Source organism: Mus musculus, chromosome 9, assembly GCF_000001635.26.
Source record: "Mus musculus strain C57BL/6J chromosome 9, GRCm38.p6 C57BL/6J".
In the NCBI taxonomy this organism is placed as follows: Eukaryota; Metazoa; Chordata; class Mammalia; order Rodentia; family Muridae; genus Mus; species Mus musculus.
The window spans coordinates 80,455,125-80,471,446 of NC_000075.6; the positions used below are offsets into that span (position 1 = coordinate 80,455,125).

At 38.7% G+C, this 16,322-nt stretch overlaps 1 protein-coding gene across 2 annotated transcripts in view; it reads right to left on the reverse strand.

Annotated features, from left to right (window-relative positions):
* The window catches only part of Impg1 (interphotoreceptor matrix proteoglycan 1), a 152,882-nt gene extending 142,352 nt beyond the window's left edge, over positions 1-10,530 (reverse strand). Inside the window, exons 1-2 of one of the 2 annotated variants that reach the window (XM_006511328.4) lie at positions 10,364-10,530; positions 10,099-10,188 (exon numbers count right to left, since the gene is read on the reverse strand). In XM_006511328.4, the coding sequence (XP_006511391.1) occupies positions 10,099-10,165 (67 nt within the window). In that variant the 5' untranslated portion in view covers positions 10,166-10,188; positions 10,364-10,530. Of the gene's footprint in view, positions 1-10,098; positions 10,315-10,363 lie in introns of those variants that run through there. The other variant, NM_022016.3, reaches the window with a different exon arrangement.
* Positions 10,531-16,322: the final 5,792 nt, after the last annotated feature.

The following is a 16,322-nucleotide window of genomic DNA, read 5'->3' on the forward strand; positions in this document are numbered from 1 at the left end:
TTTTTATTTTAAGATTTACTTATTTCATATATGTGAGTATACTGTTGATATCGTCAGATGCACCAGAAGAGGTCATTGAATCCCATTACAGATGATTGTGAGCCATCATGTGGTTGCTGGGAATTGAACTCAGGACCTCTAGAAGATCAGTCAGTGCTCTTAACCACTGAGCCATCTCTCTAGTCCCGATATATATCCTTACTGTTTCTAAGTTCATTCATGCTGTAATTGGCAAGTTCTCATTGTGAAGTCTTTGTATGTATATGCATACACATTCATATAAGACTGTCACAGAATGTGAGCCCATCTTCCACGTTTGCTTTACTTATTCCCTTGTTTACTCATCTGTGGATGGACTTGCCTTGTGTCCACACTTTGCTAAGGATAATGTAGCAATAGACATGGGAAATGCAGGTATCCATAAGAAGTGCTGACTTCAGCTTGTGTAGGTAAAAGGATAGCCAGAAGGATACCTGTATTACAGCAATTCTGTTTAGTCACTGGCTGACTGCCGTATTGTTTTTCTAATGGCTGGTACCAGTTTGCTTCTCTGCCACAAGTGTACCAGGGGCTCTTTTCTCCACATCCTCACCAGCACTTGCTTTATCTTGACTTTTTGAGAGTCATGTGGCTTGTGTGATGTTTTCATCTTTGTCACCTGTGTTCTTATCTCCCTCCAGGTGAATCATATTGGGCTCTTTCTCCTGATGGTCACTTCAATGACTCTGGAAACATTTGCATTGAGGAATTTTCTTATTTTAAAAATTAGACTGTGTTGTTTTCATTTTTTATTTTTTTTGTTAAAGTCTTGTGTAATTTCCTTAACAATTTTAGATATTTAGCCATTTTTGTGCATATGGTTTGCTAATATTTTCCTTTAGTTCATAGGCTACTGTTTTTTCGTTCCTTTTGTTAATCCAGTTTGTCTGCTTTTGTTTGTTTTCTGAGTGAATGTTGATGTATGCCCCTTCTAAATCAGAATCATTGCTAAGACAAAGTAAAGGACTCTTCTATGCTTTCTTCCAATAATTTCATACTTCAAATCTTTTAAGGTTTTAGTGCCTTTGAGATGACTTTTGTGTGTGCTATGAGATGAATGCTGGCTACCTCTTATGTACAATCTCAGCCTTACTTCTCTTGGAACTAGCTCTTCATAGGCTTTGATCCCTATAGGAGACACAAATCTATGACTCCTTTTAACTCACTTATTGTATCTACTTTCTATTGTCTTCGAATGTTCTTTTGGTGCTAAGGACTTACATTATTCATGGATAAGCGCACTGGAAATGCAAGGTAAACTATTAGTGTTCTTGAAGAAAACCTTTGAGGAGATGGTTTAGACTTCACGTCTGTCAGTCCTTGGCCTCATGGAGAGTCCCATAATTCTCTCATTCTGTGCTCTCTGAGGATGGTTGTGTGAGATCAGCACTCACTGGAACTTTTTGAAAGGCATCTTCTCTACTTTGCTGCTTCATTTACTACTTTCTTTTGTTTCTGGTTCCCTGAAAATACACTTTCCATGGAAGAACTTGAACCTACCACAGAGACTTTTATGGATGACACGTGAAATGTTTTATATAGTCTTAGTAGAAGCTTTCCAAATAAGAAGACCTACATAAAATGACTGTAGCAGGACCTTGAACTGTCTCTGTAAAGCCAGAGAAAGAAGCCCCAACATAAAGAGTTCAGATGATATTTTGGGGCTTTACTTTTTAAATTACATCATGTTATTATTTTTTATACTGAGAGCTAAGACTGTGTCATGTACAATGTGGTATTTCGATAGGTATATGTTGTGGAATGACTAAATATTAGTAACTAAAGTTTATATATTATATAGTTATCATTTATACCTACCTATAGCATTTTTCAGAAATATGGTATTTTGTGAACTTAAGTCACATTATATATTATGACTCCCAAATACATTCCTCCCATCTAACAGGAAATTTATGTTCTGTCCTTGAACATTATCTTTCCATACTTTGATCACTCCAAGTGTCCTAGCCTTTGGTAACTGTCACTTTGCAGTCTACCTCTGGGTTCTGCACAGACCACTGAGCATATGCACTTCCGTGCTTGGCTTGTTTCACTTAACGCACTGTTTTCCAGATTTATCTACATAGTTGCAAATGTCATTGTTTCCATTTTTATCCCTGACATGTAAATATACCACATTTATACATCTGTTCATCTGCTGATGGAGGTGTTGGTTGGTTTCATTTCTTAACTACAAGAGATATTACTGAGAAAACAAGAAAATTAACAAGGGATGTAGATACCTTTTATGATATAGTCATTTCAATTTCTTTCTATAGCATCCATTCTGTATACATTGGGAAGGCTTTGAAAATTCTATTTTTCCCTTTTTTTTTTTTAATTTGAAGCTGGAGTAGGTAGTGGGCCATGAACAGTAAAACTATAATATACAATTACTAAAAAGAAGAGCAGATTGAGAATAATCCCCTGAAGGTCCACAAAATGGTGACCTAAATCTCAGCTTTCCAGAAAACCAAAGTTATGCTTAAACTTGGCTGTGTAGGTGAACCACTAGATAATTTGAACAATTATTGCATCTTAGATCCTCAAAATCTTCAAAACTTGAGTCTAGAGTTTCCTTTCCCATTACTGGAAACCATTACATGAACACCTTTAGCGTGGTGGGAGGGGACTGGCAGGCCAAGGTCTTATGGGAACTGGAGTTACATATCACAGGGAGTAGGTGAGAATAACATTAGCAAAAGCTGAAAATTACTAAATTCCCTCTGAAACAAAAGAAAATGAGAGGTGTTAGGACAGATTCAGAGGCACTTTGAAGTAGGAAGAGACAAGTCAAATGACTTGCGTTTTCTCATCAGGTAGGAGGGGTGATGATGTAAAGGGGGTTAGTCATCAAAGTGGTTTTGGGAATCAGCCTTCAGTGTGTGTTTATGTAGCAGATGCCACACTAAATGCTTTAGCACTATGAAGCAAACCCTGCAATCATTGTTCCCACTTTATAGATGAGGAAACTGTAAAATTGCTCAGTGAGCAATTTGCTTGGGTCATGTAGTGAGCAACAGAGTTGTTCTGTAAGGAGTCAGGCTCTGCTGTTAACTGATCTGTGGTCTCAGCTTCTAAGAAAGAAGGCCAGCAGGCTCTAGGCTCAGGGTGAGAGGGGTCAGTGAGCATAATTGGACTAGAGCAGTGGCTCTCAACCTTCCTGATGCTGCAGCCCTTTAATAACAGTTCCTCGTGTTGAGGTGACCCTCAGCCATAAAATTATTTTCATTGTTACTCCATAACTGTAATTTTGCTACTATTACAAATTATAATGTAAATAACTGTTTTCTGATCGTCTTAGACGACCCCTGTAAAAGTATTGTTTAACCCTAAAAGGGTCATGACCCATAGGTTGAGATCCAGTGGGCTAGGCACTATCTGGGGTCCAGATAGGGCAACAGTTAATACACAGTTCATGGGCATCCTGTGCTTTGTGAGGTTCTGCAGTACCAACTGTCAGCTCAAGAATGAGAGTGCATTTTCTCAGGTGAGCTAACCAGGTAAGTGTCATCTAGCTAGAAGGTCAGAGTACATTTCCCTTTCGTGAACAAGAAGGCTGTTGATAAGGATTCAAGAGATGACTAGCGTCTGCTAGGTTCATGTGGAGCACAATGATGAACTCCAGCAGGGAGAAGAAAGAAAAATGACAAAACAAAACAAAACAAACACAAAACAACAACAACCAAAAAAAAAACAAAACAAAAAAGGTTCAAAAATTTCAAATCTCCAGAAGTAAAACTGCACTGCAAAACTGGAGGAGAGGTTTTAGGATGACGGAGAGATAGTGTTAATTTGGGTTTTAAAGAACATTTCCACTGTGGTAATATCCACTAGGTAAGTTACTGACTTTACATAATGCAACAATCTAAGTAAGTCACTTAGCACTGAGACTTTATTGTAGGTGCTTAAGATAGCACTATACATTGCTCCTTGAGGAATTCAAGACATCCTTACTCTGTTAAAAGAATACTAGGAATCCTAAGACAGAATCTTCCATGTTCAGGGTAGACCTGAAGGATATTACTGTCAGAGTCAACTTGACCTGAAGGATGTGACCATCAGGGCGGGCCTGAAGGGTGTGACTGCCAATTCTGAGATTAGTTCTGACAACAGATGATAGAAATAGCCCAGAAACATCTGCTCTATTAAACAGAAAACTCAGCTTTGGAGTAAAAAAAAAACAAGTACCATACTAGTTCTGTACTTATGTTTCGTTGAGGCTATTATTGAACTAAATAGATACAAGAGAGTTCTCTTTCCCACATCAAATGAATTTAGGAGTATTACTTAGCAGTCTGTCTAAGGTTCCCAACCACAAATGAGCACATTGCCTGTTAGCCATTGAACTCCTAAGAAGTAAGACTATTTAAGGTCACTGTGAGCTCTTAGTGGATGATCCCACAAAGCTAAGTAACAGCTAACATTTATTAACTTGGTTACGATCAGCAAAGCGTTTTGATCTGATAGTCTGATGAGTTAATCAAGGTGCCAGTATGTTTTGCCTTTCAACTTTACTGAATACAAATTGTTTATCAACAAAGCAGGGCAAACTTCAAAGCATACACTAGCCCAACACACTCTATTTTCTGTTTGATGTTAAAGCCCATCTAAAGTGGAAATGTTTTATGAATTTCGAGGTCCTGACTTCTTGTTACAAAATTCCTTTTCTTTTAGCTTCCCTTAATTCTTCTGGGGCAATTAGGGAAAGTGTGGCTATGGTGATGAGACTGAACCAAGACAGATTTGCAAAGGCATGAAAAAAGATGCTATTACCTCAAAACCCGTTTACTGTAAATGGGGAGATACCCATATGCAAATGCAAGCACAAAGCCAAGCTTAGAAGCAGCCTTACTGTTCTTGGCTCCTTCATATTCTGCTTCTATTTGCTATGCTTGGAAGTACAGACGTAAGGGCATTCTCAGTCAAAGATGATGGTGTATGCTGCAGTTCTAAGCTCCATAGTAGTTTTCCAGATGTGATTTTCCTTACCGTGGCTGCGCCAGCACCCTTGCCAACTCATTGTGACATTGCTGTGTGCGCGGGTTGCCCAGGCCTATCACCAAGATCATGCCATCTTATCTTTTCCAAACGGTTCCACCTGACTGGAGACTCCTGTTTTGGGAGTCCTAATCTTGGGTGGGCTCCTAGTCTTGGGTGAACTGATCTTTGCTTGACAGCTGAGGCTCTGTGGTTTGTTGCTGAGACTGTCCACTCTGGGAAGTTAAATCTCACAGTCTGGTTGGAAGATTTTCCTCCTTTCAAAAATCTGATTAGTATTCATTCTTGCAAGGGTTTGAAAACTCAGTTCCCTTCCCACAAGTGCACAAGTGTCTGTCCTATCCTTAAGAAAGAAGAGACAGTGTGGGTGGCGACCTGTCACTCAGGAGTCTGAGGCTTACCAGTACAGCAGTGAGGTCAGCCTTTTTTTTTATGCTTATTGCCAACACAGGTGCTGAAGTATAACGGAAACCTAGAAACTGTTCTAAAAATAAAACAAAACAAAACTTTGTTTCTGACACGAATTGTTTGACAGTAGCATAAAACTTGCAAAAATAATCATGGCAGTAAGGTTGATAGGATCAGAATTTCCAGGGATGCTTGGCATGTAAGCAGAACTGATGGTTCTTGGCCTCGAAGTGGCAGGTGGCATAGGCTCAAACTAGCTTCCAAATATGATGGTTCTCTAGTGTGAGCAGCTGTGCAAGCAAAAGGGCCACACAGCAGCAATTGCTTTTTTATTTTTAAAGCAAACATATAATCTTGTAAATACTTTCTGACTTGTCACTTTGTTGGTTCATTTACTGTAAGTACCTTCAATTTACACAGCCTTGATAGTAGAGTATTCTGCAGATATATTAGTATGACATTTAAACAAGTCTGCCTTGAAACTTTTGAATTCCACTGTCCAGACACGAACACAAAATACGGTAGCTGTAGTTAATGTGACTGCCGTTGGGCAGCCATCTCCTGAGTACAAACGATGCTATGTTCTCCGTTAATGGAGTTCTGAGAAGGCAAAAAGACCTTCCCGGATAATTTCATGAAATGAGAATGTCCTCAGTAGTGTAGGAGTATCAAGAAGTGGAGTATCCTCAAATGCAAATTTCCTGACATTTCCAGCTACTAGAATAATTACCCTACCTTGGACTAATAATAACTTAGTTAAAGGTTTCATTTAAAGTAGTCAAATGTAATGTACAAGGGATGTGCTACGATCAACACCAGTTCCATTCTAGGACTTGCCAAGGGAAGCTTCTCTCTCCCCTTCCTCCCACACCCTGAATGTCACAGGCAATGAATTGAAATTATTTATGTGAAATGGAGAGGTGAATGTACAATGTGTGCCTTGCGTACTTCAGATGAACCTGCACCCTTGCCTCTTCCCAGGGCTCATACCATGTTGAGGAGGCTGGAGCCTTGCCAGAAGGCCTCAGTGGGAGAGGATGTGCCTAATCCTGTAGAGACTCGATGCTTCAGGGACAGGGGAGATACCCTGGGTGGAGAGTACCCTCTCAGAGGTGAAGGGGATGGGGGAAGAGCTCCGTGAAAGGGATTCAGGAGGGGGGCAACATTTGGGATATTAATAACAACAACAACAACAACAACAACAATAATAATAGAAGTAACTAGTCTTTGAAATTTTCAATGGTCTTTTGCACTAAAACAATTTCAATTAATGAAAATTTTGAAATCCAAACCCTTTCTTTCTTTCTTTCTTTCTTTCTTTCTTTCTTTCTTTCTTTCTTTCTTTCTTTCTTTCTTTCTTTCTTCCTTTCTTTCTCTCTCTCTCTCTCTTTCTTTCTTTCTTTCTCTCTCTGTCTCTTTCTCTCTTTCTTTGTTTCTATTTTTCTGTCTTTCTCTGTCTCTCTCTCTTTCTTTCTTTCTTTCTTTCTTTCTCTCTCTCTTTCTTTCTTTCTTTCTTTCTTTCTTTCTTTCTTTCTTTCTTTCTCTCTCTGTCTCTTTCTTTCTCTCTTTCTTTGTTTCTATTTTTCTGTCTTTCTCTCTGTCTCTCTCTCTGTCTCTCTTTCTTTCTTTCTTTCTTTCTTTCCTTCCTTTCTCTCTCTCTCTCTCTCTCTCTCTCTCTCTCTCTCTCTCTCTCTCCCTCCCTCCCTCCCTCCCTCCCTCCCTCCCTCTCTCTCTCTCTCTCTTTCTTTCCTTCCTTCCTTCTTTCTTTCTTTCAAAAATCCTATGGAAAAACTACATACAAATTTGCAAAGCTTACAAGGAATCCTTTTGAACTATGAGCATACTTCTGAGTTTTTTTGTGTCTACCCCACCTTTGGCTACACAGTGAACACACTGTGGAATCAAGTTGTAAAGAGTCACTCAAGGGCATAGAAAACTCTTTAGAAGTAATTTGTTAATAGGAATCAGATGCTATAGACTGTTCATATTTCATTGAGCCAATATTGTTTAGTGAACTTGTGCTGTCTCAAATGAATGACTTACACTCAGATGTACTTACTGCAGTTCTGTATGTAATAAAATAATTGGAAAAACTTAGTTCACCTTTGTTGGGTATTCAGGAAATCAAACCTTGATGCATATATTAAAACATTATGTAGACATTTAAACAAAGCTGTCCAAACCTAGATAGCAATATAGAAATTCATATGCTTTGATAAAGCTGCCAAAAGCCTGGTATAAAATTGCTTGTAGTGGAAGAATAAATCTGTAAAAACTAAATAAACACACTGAGAAAATACATAAAGGTGACCACGAAGGCTGTGTTTTGATGGACATACCTGGGATAATTAAAAATATCTACTTATTTTGTGAGTGATTATCAACCAGAGATAGCTTCTGGATTAGGGATGGGACTTGTCCTTAGGATACAAACCATTCGTAAGGACAGTCCCCACACCTGGCAGTAGATGAGTTACACAAACAAAACTCAATGTCTCATAATGCTTGGCCAGGCAGGCATTATTTATTTATTTGCCTTCTAGTTCCTTTGCACATATGTTATGGTTTCATGTTTTTGTGGGATTCCTGTGTGTGTGTGTGTGTGTGTGTGAATGTGCATGTCTCTCATGTGTTTTTGTGGGATTCCTGTGTGTGTGAACGTGCATGTCTCTCGTGTGTTTCTCATGTTTTAATCTGAGGGTCCTTTTTTCCTGTTTGTTTTGTTCTATTTTGCTTTTTGTTTTTTATTTTGCTTTTGTCTTTATCCTATCCTTTTTATTATTAGCCTTTAGATGTGTGTTTATTTTTCTAACCAGAGACAGAAAGGTGTGGATTTTGATGGGTGAGGAGGTAGGGAGAATCTGGGAGAAGTTGGGGAATGGGAAACCATAATTGGAACTGTATGAAGAATCCTTTCTTTAATAAAAGAAAAACAGGATTTTTAAAATTGCTATGTCATCTTCATAAATAGAGTGTGGATTTAGTGTAGCATCCAGATGCTAAGTTTCATAGGTCCTTGGACCAAGTGGACTCCTTCCCTTTTCCTCTCAAGCTAGCACTAGGTAGATACCCTCAAAGTCACTAAGGGTTTACAAATAGGAAACCAGATTGGCTGAAGACATAACGTCCAGTCAAGACAGACTTACTGGAAGATATGCAATCCTTGTGGAATAAAAAGTCCAAAACTAGAAGTATGCCTTTTGAAATTTCTCCTGTAATTTGAGCATGCTATTCCATAGATGTAGGCCTAGACCAAATTGTAGGTTTGAGGTGAGCTTATTTCATTTAACTTACTTTATATAATTATATTATTTGTAATTGTGTGTAACATCTGATGCATCATGAAATAAGAAAGATAGTTTAATTAATAAATGTAGCTAATTAAATAAACAAGACCAGAGCTGGTGTGCCTGGCCAGAATTATCAAACAGATAACTCAGTGTGTTTTCACCAGATAAAGCTCAGACTATCTTGGAACAGTACCATTTGCTTCTAGTTACAACTTTCAAAATACATTTAAATATTTATACATAGCTGATTCTGCAAGAAAAATTAAAAAACACTCCCTTTTTTGCCTCGAGTAGTCAAACATGAAGGAAACTTGGATACAAATTTTGCCCAGATTTTTTTTTTAATCTCCACTGAAAGTCACATATTTGTCAGTAACATATAGGATCACAGACCCTTTATGTCTTACACATGTAACTATTTATGCCTACATTTCCTAGACACTTTAAAAACCAGATTTCAATGAAAAGGTTTACTATCCCAACATTTTAATGTTCTCCTTAAAGACAAAAAGCAAATCTAACATTGCTGATTTTTAACAACTTTTAAAAATGGAGTATTCATGATTAGGCTTATCCTTAGGACAGAGTTAAACTTTCTCCTGTGGGTTTTGAAAAAGAAAAAAGAGTGTTATTTTCCCCAAGTAAGCCTATTTGTTGCTTGCTTTAGTTTAGACTCACTTGAAGGATTGCTATAAGGACAGACACAGTCTAGAACTTTCTCTTGCACTACTTCCAAACCAACCAAACACCTGGGCTGATGGTTTTGTGCACTGAAGGTGAACAGCACACGACACTTTGCAGGGCAGGCGACTCTAGTTTAATTGTGTGTAGGTAAGAAATGCATTTGATCTTATCACAATCCCCTTGAATATTAATTTCAATTTTAGATTCTATTTCCTGAGAATGTATTTGAGGAGTCGGTTCCATGGACCTACTGTGATCAATACTAGTGATGAGAGTTGTCATTGAATGTCTTATAACCACAAACAAGATGTATTAGCTCTCCTGTTCTGTTACTATAAATTGCATTTAAAACTGTTTAATAACATGAAAGTTAGTAGACTATCATTTCTGATAATCATCTATTCAATCAAATCATCAAGCAATTTTCAATACTAAAATTAGACAGTATGAGTTTTTTTAAATCATTATATGACTTTGCACTTCCTATATAAATGCCGTACAACTCATTCATTTACATTTTCTCCTGAGATAGGGTCTCCCTAAGTTACTCTGGCTGGTCTCAAAGTTTTGATTCTTCTGCTTCAGTCTTCTGGGGTGCTAGGATTACAGGGACATACTACTAAGCCTGGATTTAGAAAAGAAAATTAAAAACTAAGCAAACATTTAAATAACTTACCTTTGATTCCTTGAACTTGGAGAAAAATCCCCAAAACAAAGATAGCATGTTTAATTTGCAAATTCATTCTGGTTCTGTATACTGGTAATTCTGAAAAATCACAGAGCAATACCAAGTCACACTTAAAGAAATAAGGTGACGGAAATATGAAAAACAATCAAATCCAGGTGCCGGCTGAGTACAGACGACCTCCCTGGTTTACCCTATGAAGGTGCTAATTCTCGAGGATCCGGAAGCAGGTCAGTTTCTGGAATAATCTGCTTACCTTCCCCTCAGGAGTAATCTCTGTTTAGGGGCCAGCTGGAGCAGCCCTTATCTTATTAACCTCTGGAGGAACATTTGTCAGCCTGCTCCAGGAGCTTGAAAGCCAGTGTTCTCAGACAGATTCCCTTCTCACTTACAGGTTACACTGACACGGAGCACTGGTGCAAGTCTTTCCAGAGGCAGGAGAGGCTGACAGTGGAGGTTTTACAAGGACCTGTCTTAGGAACACCCACTGAGGGCTTCGTTGCTATTCCTGGAGTGTAAGGAATACACTGTTCTCCACAGGTAGCTGAGCTATCTGTCTCTATTCTCTCCTAGAACTGCTTTCTAGAGGGTTTCCTATCTGGTGTTACATACAGGCGAGTTTTCATTTAATTTTAAACCTGTTATGCACTGAATTGAAGAAATCATCACCATCCTGGAAGGGCTGTGAGGAGTGACCGCCTGACTCATACTGATTCCATTCAAAGAACAACTACTTTAAGAAACATTTATTTATAGGTATATGTGTGAGGCAGGGGGTATGTGCAGATGGATGCGAGTGCCTGTGGGATTTAGAAGAGAATATCGGATTCCCGAAACAGGAATGGGTGCTCGTTGTAATGGGTGCTGCCTGATATGGGTGCTGGGAACAGAACTTGTGTCCTCTGGAAGAGCAGCAAGCACTATTAACCACTGAGCCATCTCTATAGTCTGAAAAACAGTCTTTCAGCTAAAACTAATTCTTCTAGTGTGGTCCTCCATGCTTCTTTCTCACCCCTCCTCCCAGTCCCAGGATTGAGCTTAGGGCTTCTATCATGCCAGACAAGTGCTCTTCTGCTGAGCTTCAGCCCCAGCCCTCCGATTTGTACTTCGAAATAGTCTAATTCTATAACTAATCTAAAGTTTTCACTCTAGGGTGTTATTAAATAACAGATATTGAGGATCTGTCCTCTTCTGCCCCAAACCTTTCTGCTTGAGTAAGTATGCCTCAGGAGCGTCTAATTTTAGTTTATTAGACATTTAGTTTTATGCTATTGTGACTATATGCATGGTTGCACCTTGAAGCTGCAGGGAGTGGTACATATGATTCTCTTATATTAGACCTGTCCACGGATTATTTCTGTTCCAAAGTGAAGCATTATAAGGCAAGCACTGCTATTAATATGTTAACAGAGGTAGGGTTTGGGCTCAAAGAATCTGGTCCAAAAGCTTATTAAAAATGTTATAAAGTGGTATGTGATCATTGTGTTTTGGGACACAGGACAGTATTTTAATACTTGCTTACAATATAATGATCACATCAGGGTAATTGACATATTAATCACCTTGGGCATTTTATCATCTCTTTGTGTTGGAAGGAATCAAAATTGTCTCTTTTGAAATTATGTATTTAATTATTGTCTGCCAGTTACCCTACTGGAGTATAGGACATTAGCTTATTTGTACTCTGGATTCCCAATCATCTCTCTTAGAAACCTCCCACTGTTGTCTCTAAAACTAGTTTACTAGCAGATTTTATGATCATTCTTTATTTTTTGCTTCTGCAGGCAGGGGTATTTGCCTTTCTGCCTGACTTATTTCACTAACTTAATGTCTGTCAAGCACAGCCAAGTTTCTTCAGATGATAAGATTTCACTTGTTTTAATATAAAGGGTGTATGCCCTAACCTTTACCCACACTGTTATGTAGCTTGCTCTCTCTCTCTCTCTCTCTCTCTCTCTCTCTCTCTCTCTCTCTCTCTCTCATGTTTATTTTCTGGAGAGTTATTTCAGTGGTTAAGAGCACATCCTGTTTTTTTCAAGGAATCCAAATTCGGTGCCCTACACTAAAGTTGGGTAAACAACTGTCTATGACTCTAACTCCATGGAATGCAATGTCTCTGACCTCTAAGGACATCCATACCCATGAACAAATGCAAGTGCACGTGCACACATATGCACACATTTGAAAATTAGTAATTTTTAAGTTATGTGTTTTATATACAAAAAGAATAAATTATCTTCCATGTACTCAAGATATGCAAATTTTCCCACACATAGCCCAATGCTTCAGATAACTGTCTTGCCTGGCTTTCCAAGGCCCTGTGATCTGAATGTCTAAAGTTTTATCATTATTCCTAGTTGTTCATATCTGAGGTCCTTCGTGGGTGCTCATTCTGAGATGTCTTTCTGCCTCTCACCTGTGTTGGGTCCCTTGTCTTCTGTATTTGTATTACTTTTGCTGTCGTTAATTTAAACCCTTTCTTAAGATCATGGTCCTTTGGCACTGGAAGCTCATGCAGGAGAAATTTAATATTTTGCACACTTAAATCATTCCTACCTACCCTTGAATTCAAAGTGTGGATTGATATAAAGCTCTGGGTTGGAGATAGCCTTCACTTAGAATGTTGAAGACATCTATTGTAGTCATTCTAAAATGTTCTTGCTCTTGCCTCCTTGTCGCATTGTCTTCTGGGTCTCCATACTTAACACAAATCCCTTCCACATACTTTTCTTGCAAGTATCCAGAGGTAATCAAGCATAGTGGGTGTTTAGTTCTCTTTAACTTCGAATTATTTTGGTGCTCTTTAAAGGAAACTATTATCCAATTTGTGAAGAATGATGCATATTGCAGTGTTTCTGGAAAGGAGGAATGAACAGGGATAGAAAGGAAATTTGCTGTTCAACACCCATGTCTAGGAAAGAAAAAGAAAAAGAAAGGGGACACAAAACAGTAGCACATCGGCCTATACAAATGTCTCTAATGTGTATTCATGGGCTGGAGAGCTGGTAGGAGCTAATGAAATTTGTCTTTCTTTACTGAAGAGCTCTGTTATGCTCCTGGTTCCTAGTCTGTTGTAAAACATTGTATTCTATTTTTCATTTATTTTTTTGGAAAAACAGTTAATACTTTAAAATTATGGAAACAATTTCCACAAAATGGGCTTTTTAATGAAACACATTACCTGAAGGAAAATATGGTTTAGGTTGATGTTTCTGTGAGTGTTTCTTAGGTCACATGTCATGGATATGAATATACAGATGGTTATTTTAAAATGAAAGATGTTTAGAAATTTCTCTTGGTTTCAGTACTTTCAATTTTTTTCTCCATGCTAAAGTTAAGAATTTAGTAACTAGTGTCAACAGATGCCACTTAGGAAGCAAACAAGAGTGATAAACACCCATAATCCTTGAACCAATGCTTTTTGGATGTATCAGTTTCTCCTCTAAGTGCTGTGGATTTAATTATGGGTCACAGCAATTAATCCAGAGGTGTTTCTTCAAGATGGCAGGCTGTCAACTGTAATTACACATTCTTAAAGAGGTAAGCTTTCTCCTCTCACTTTAGCGGAATTTCACTGGTGCATTTAAAATGTACAAGGTAAGGTGGAAAGGCCAAATGTATCCTTCATCAGCAATCAGTAGACACACGTGAGGTGTGATTACCACCATGAATCAGTAAAGCATCATAAAAGCGTGATTTGTTAACCAAAATAGATAGGATTATTGAGTTGCTACTGACGAGCAAAAACCCTATTTAGGTAACTATGTATGTGGTATGGTATTTTGCCAGTACCCTCGTGAGTAAACTTCTTGTTTTATTTCCATATTACAGAATTGGAAACAGAGGACCAGCAATGCCGTGTGGATTATTCAAATATGGAGCTAGTGAATGGTAAGCAGAGCCTGTAACTGAGATCTGAGTGTGAAGCCCACGTTCTCTTTGCTGTTCCTCAGTCTGCTCCTGTTATAGGGAAAGCTTGCTGAGAAAACAACTGATTACACACTGGACGAACAAGCAAAACGGAGTAAGATTGGAGTCATTCAGAATTCAGGGTCATACCTGACATTCCCTGTTGGTATTGCTTGTTCCTTTACATTGCACTGATCATAGGTAGGGTAGCTCTGTAAGAATCTGTGATGTTTCTGTTTCTGAAACTGTGCTGTTTTCTCTTAGGTAGAATGACAACTACTCTGAATGGCCCAAGTTCCTCTGTGTCTACATTGTTGACTATTGCTTTATTTTTCTATTTCAGAAAGGTAGAAGGGATTCTTAAAGTCTATGATCAGAAAAATGTGTGAACAATCAGGAGTAGGGAAAGTTCCTAGAAGGAACTGTTTCTCAGAGAGACAGGTTGTCTGTGCCCTAAGATTACATGTGTCATCTAGAATGAACATGATCTCTGACAAATCCATGAACTGTACTTTTGGACCGAATTTTTGCTGTCTTTGCTAATATAGCATTTACTCTGCCTAGCTCAGAGGGCTTCCTTTGCATTATGACTCAGGTCTCTGGGAGGGGAGAGATATTATACAGAAAGAAATACACACAGGCTGGCCTGTTTGGAATGTCAGCAGGGAGCTTCTAGTTTCTGAGTACCCCATCTGAATCCATCCATTCAAGCTGTCAGATGAAAAATTAAATAGGAAGAGATATTTCAAGTATGAAGAGAGGAAAGGTGAAAGATAGACTCTGCCAAACTCTGACTGTATTAGGGCAATAGTAGGGAAGGTGACTGTAGTGCTGTAATAAAGCAGCTTTGGTGGTGGTAATGTGCTGATGATGTGAGTCCATCATCTTCCACCCTTTACATTTTCAGAAAAGTCTTCTTTACCCTTTGTGGGATTTCTTAATGATCCTTCTCATTGTGGAGGCAAAAAGGCCACTCTTCCTTATGAGGCTGTGAGCATTAAGGCTTTTCCCCATCTTGCTTCCCATTCCTTTTCAAGCCTTTGGTAAGACATATGATTTGAGTATAAAGAGAGCTATTTTCTCTGGGTAAAACAGAACTGAGCATTAGAAAGATGGACAAACAAGTTTTAAAAAAGTGCTAAGGAGATCAATAAGATCTTATCAGGTTATCTATGATGCTTTCCATATGTGATTCGAAAGGTCATGATAAATAATGCATATTCTAAGCACCACAGGTTTCATCCATAACTTGAATTTTATTGACATTAAATCTCAGTTGTAATGATGCAATGAATGGTCAGCGTAGTGAAGGGCTGTGGAGAGAAGGTAAGTGCTTGGCTGGGTATGACTCAGTAGCAGAACACTTGCCTAGCATGGATGGGGTCCTGGTTTTGATCTCCCACCTGTCCCATCACCCTGAGTCCTCCCTGCTCCACCACAAATGAGGAATATTCTTGGATTTGTGACAGAGAAGAAATCAGGTCTTTCAGAGACCATTTCAGTAGCATGGAATAATGGAAGTGTTTATAGTAGATTGCAGAATAATTTGGTAGTGAAAAAGGGGTGGTAAATAAGATTAAAAAAAACCAAAACTAATTTCTGAGTTCAAGGCCAGCCTGGTCTTCAGAGTGAGTTCCAGGACAGCCAGGGCTACACAGAGAAACCCTGTCTCAAGAAACCAAAAACAAACAAACAAACAAACAAAACAAACAAACAAACAAAAAAAAACAAAAACCAAACCAAACCAAAACAAACCCAAAAAAACAAAAAACAAAAGTCTGGAAGTGATATGAGAGAGAGAGAGAGAGAGAGAGAGAGAGAGAGAGAGAGAGAGAGAGAGAGAGACAGACAGACACAGAGAGATCTTGCTAAGCTATTTAGGGAAAAGTGTAAGACCCCCTTTCAGGGACCCCCACTCTAGTCTCAGGAAAGATAGCACACCCAAAGAAACACGAGAATCCTTCTTGCTGCAAACACATGAGGCAGTTTAATGGCAGAGCTCTTGGTCAAAATGTATCTCATGCAGGAGACAGTGGATTCGACCCCAGGCTCCAAAGCTAGGGGTTTTTATGGGGTAAAGGGCTTGGGGTGGGGAATTCAGCATAGCGACACACTATTGGCTTATTCAAACATCAGCAAAAGAATATGTGCAGGTCAGGGTGTCAGAGTTCTGTGAGTTGGATGTTTATCAATGCTAGCAGAGTATCTGGTCAATTTATGACTTTAAACTGAGTCAAAGGGCAATGGACAGAGGGAGGTGCTGGGCCAGATGGTTGTTGACTCAGTTCAGATAGCCCTGTTATGTC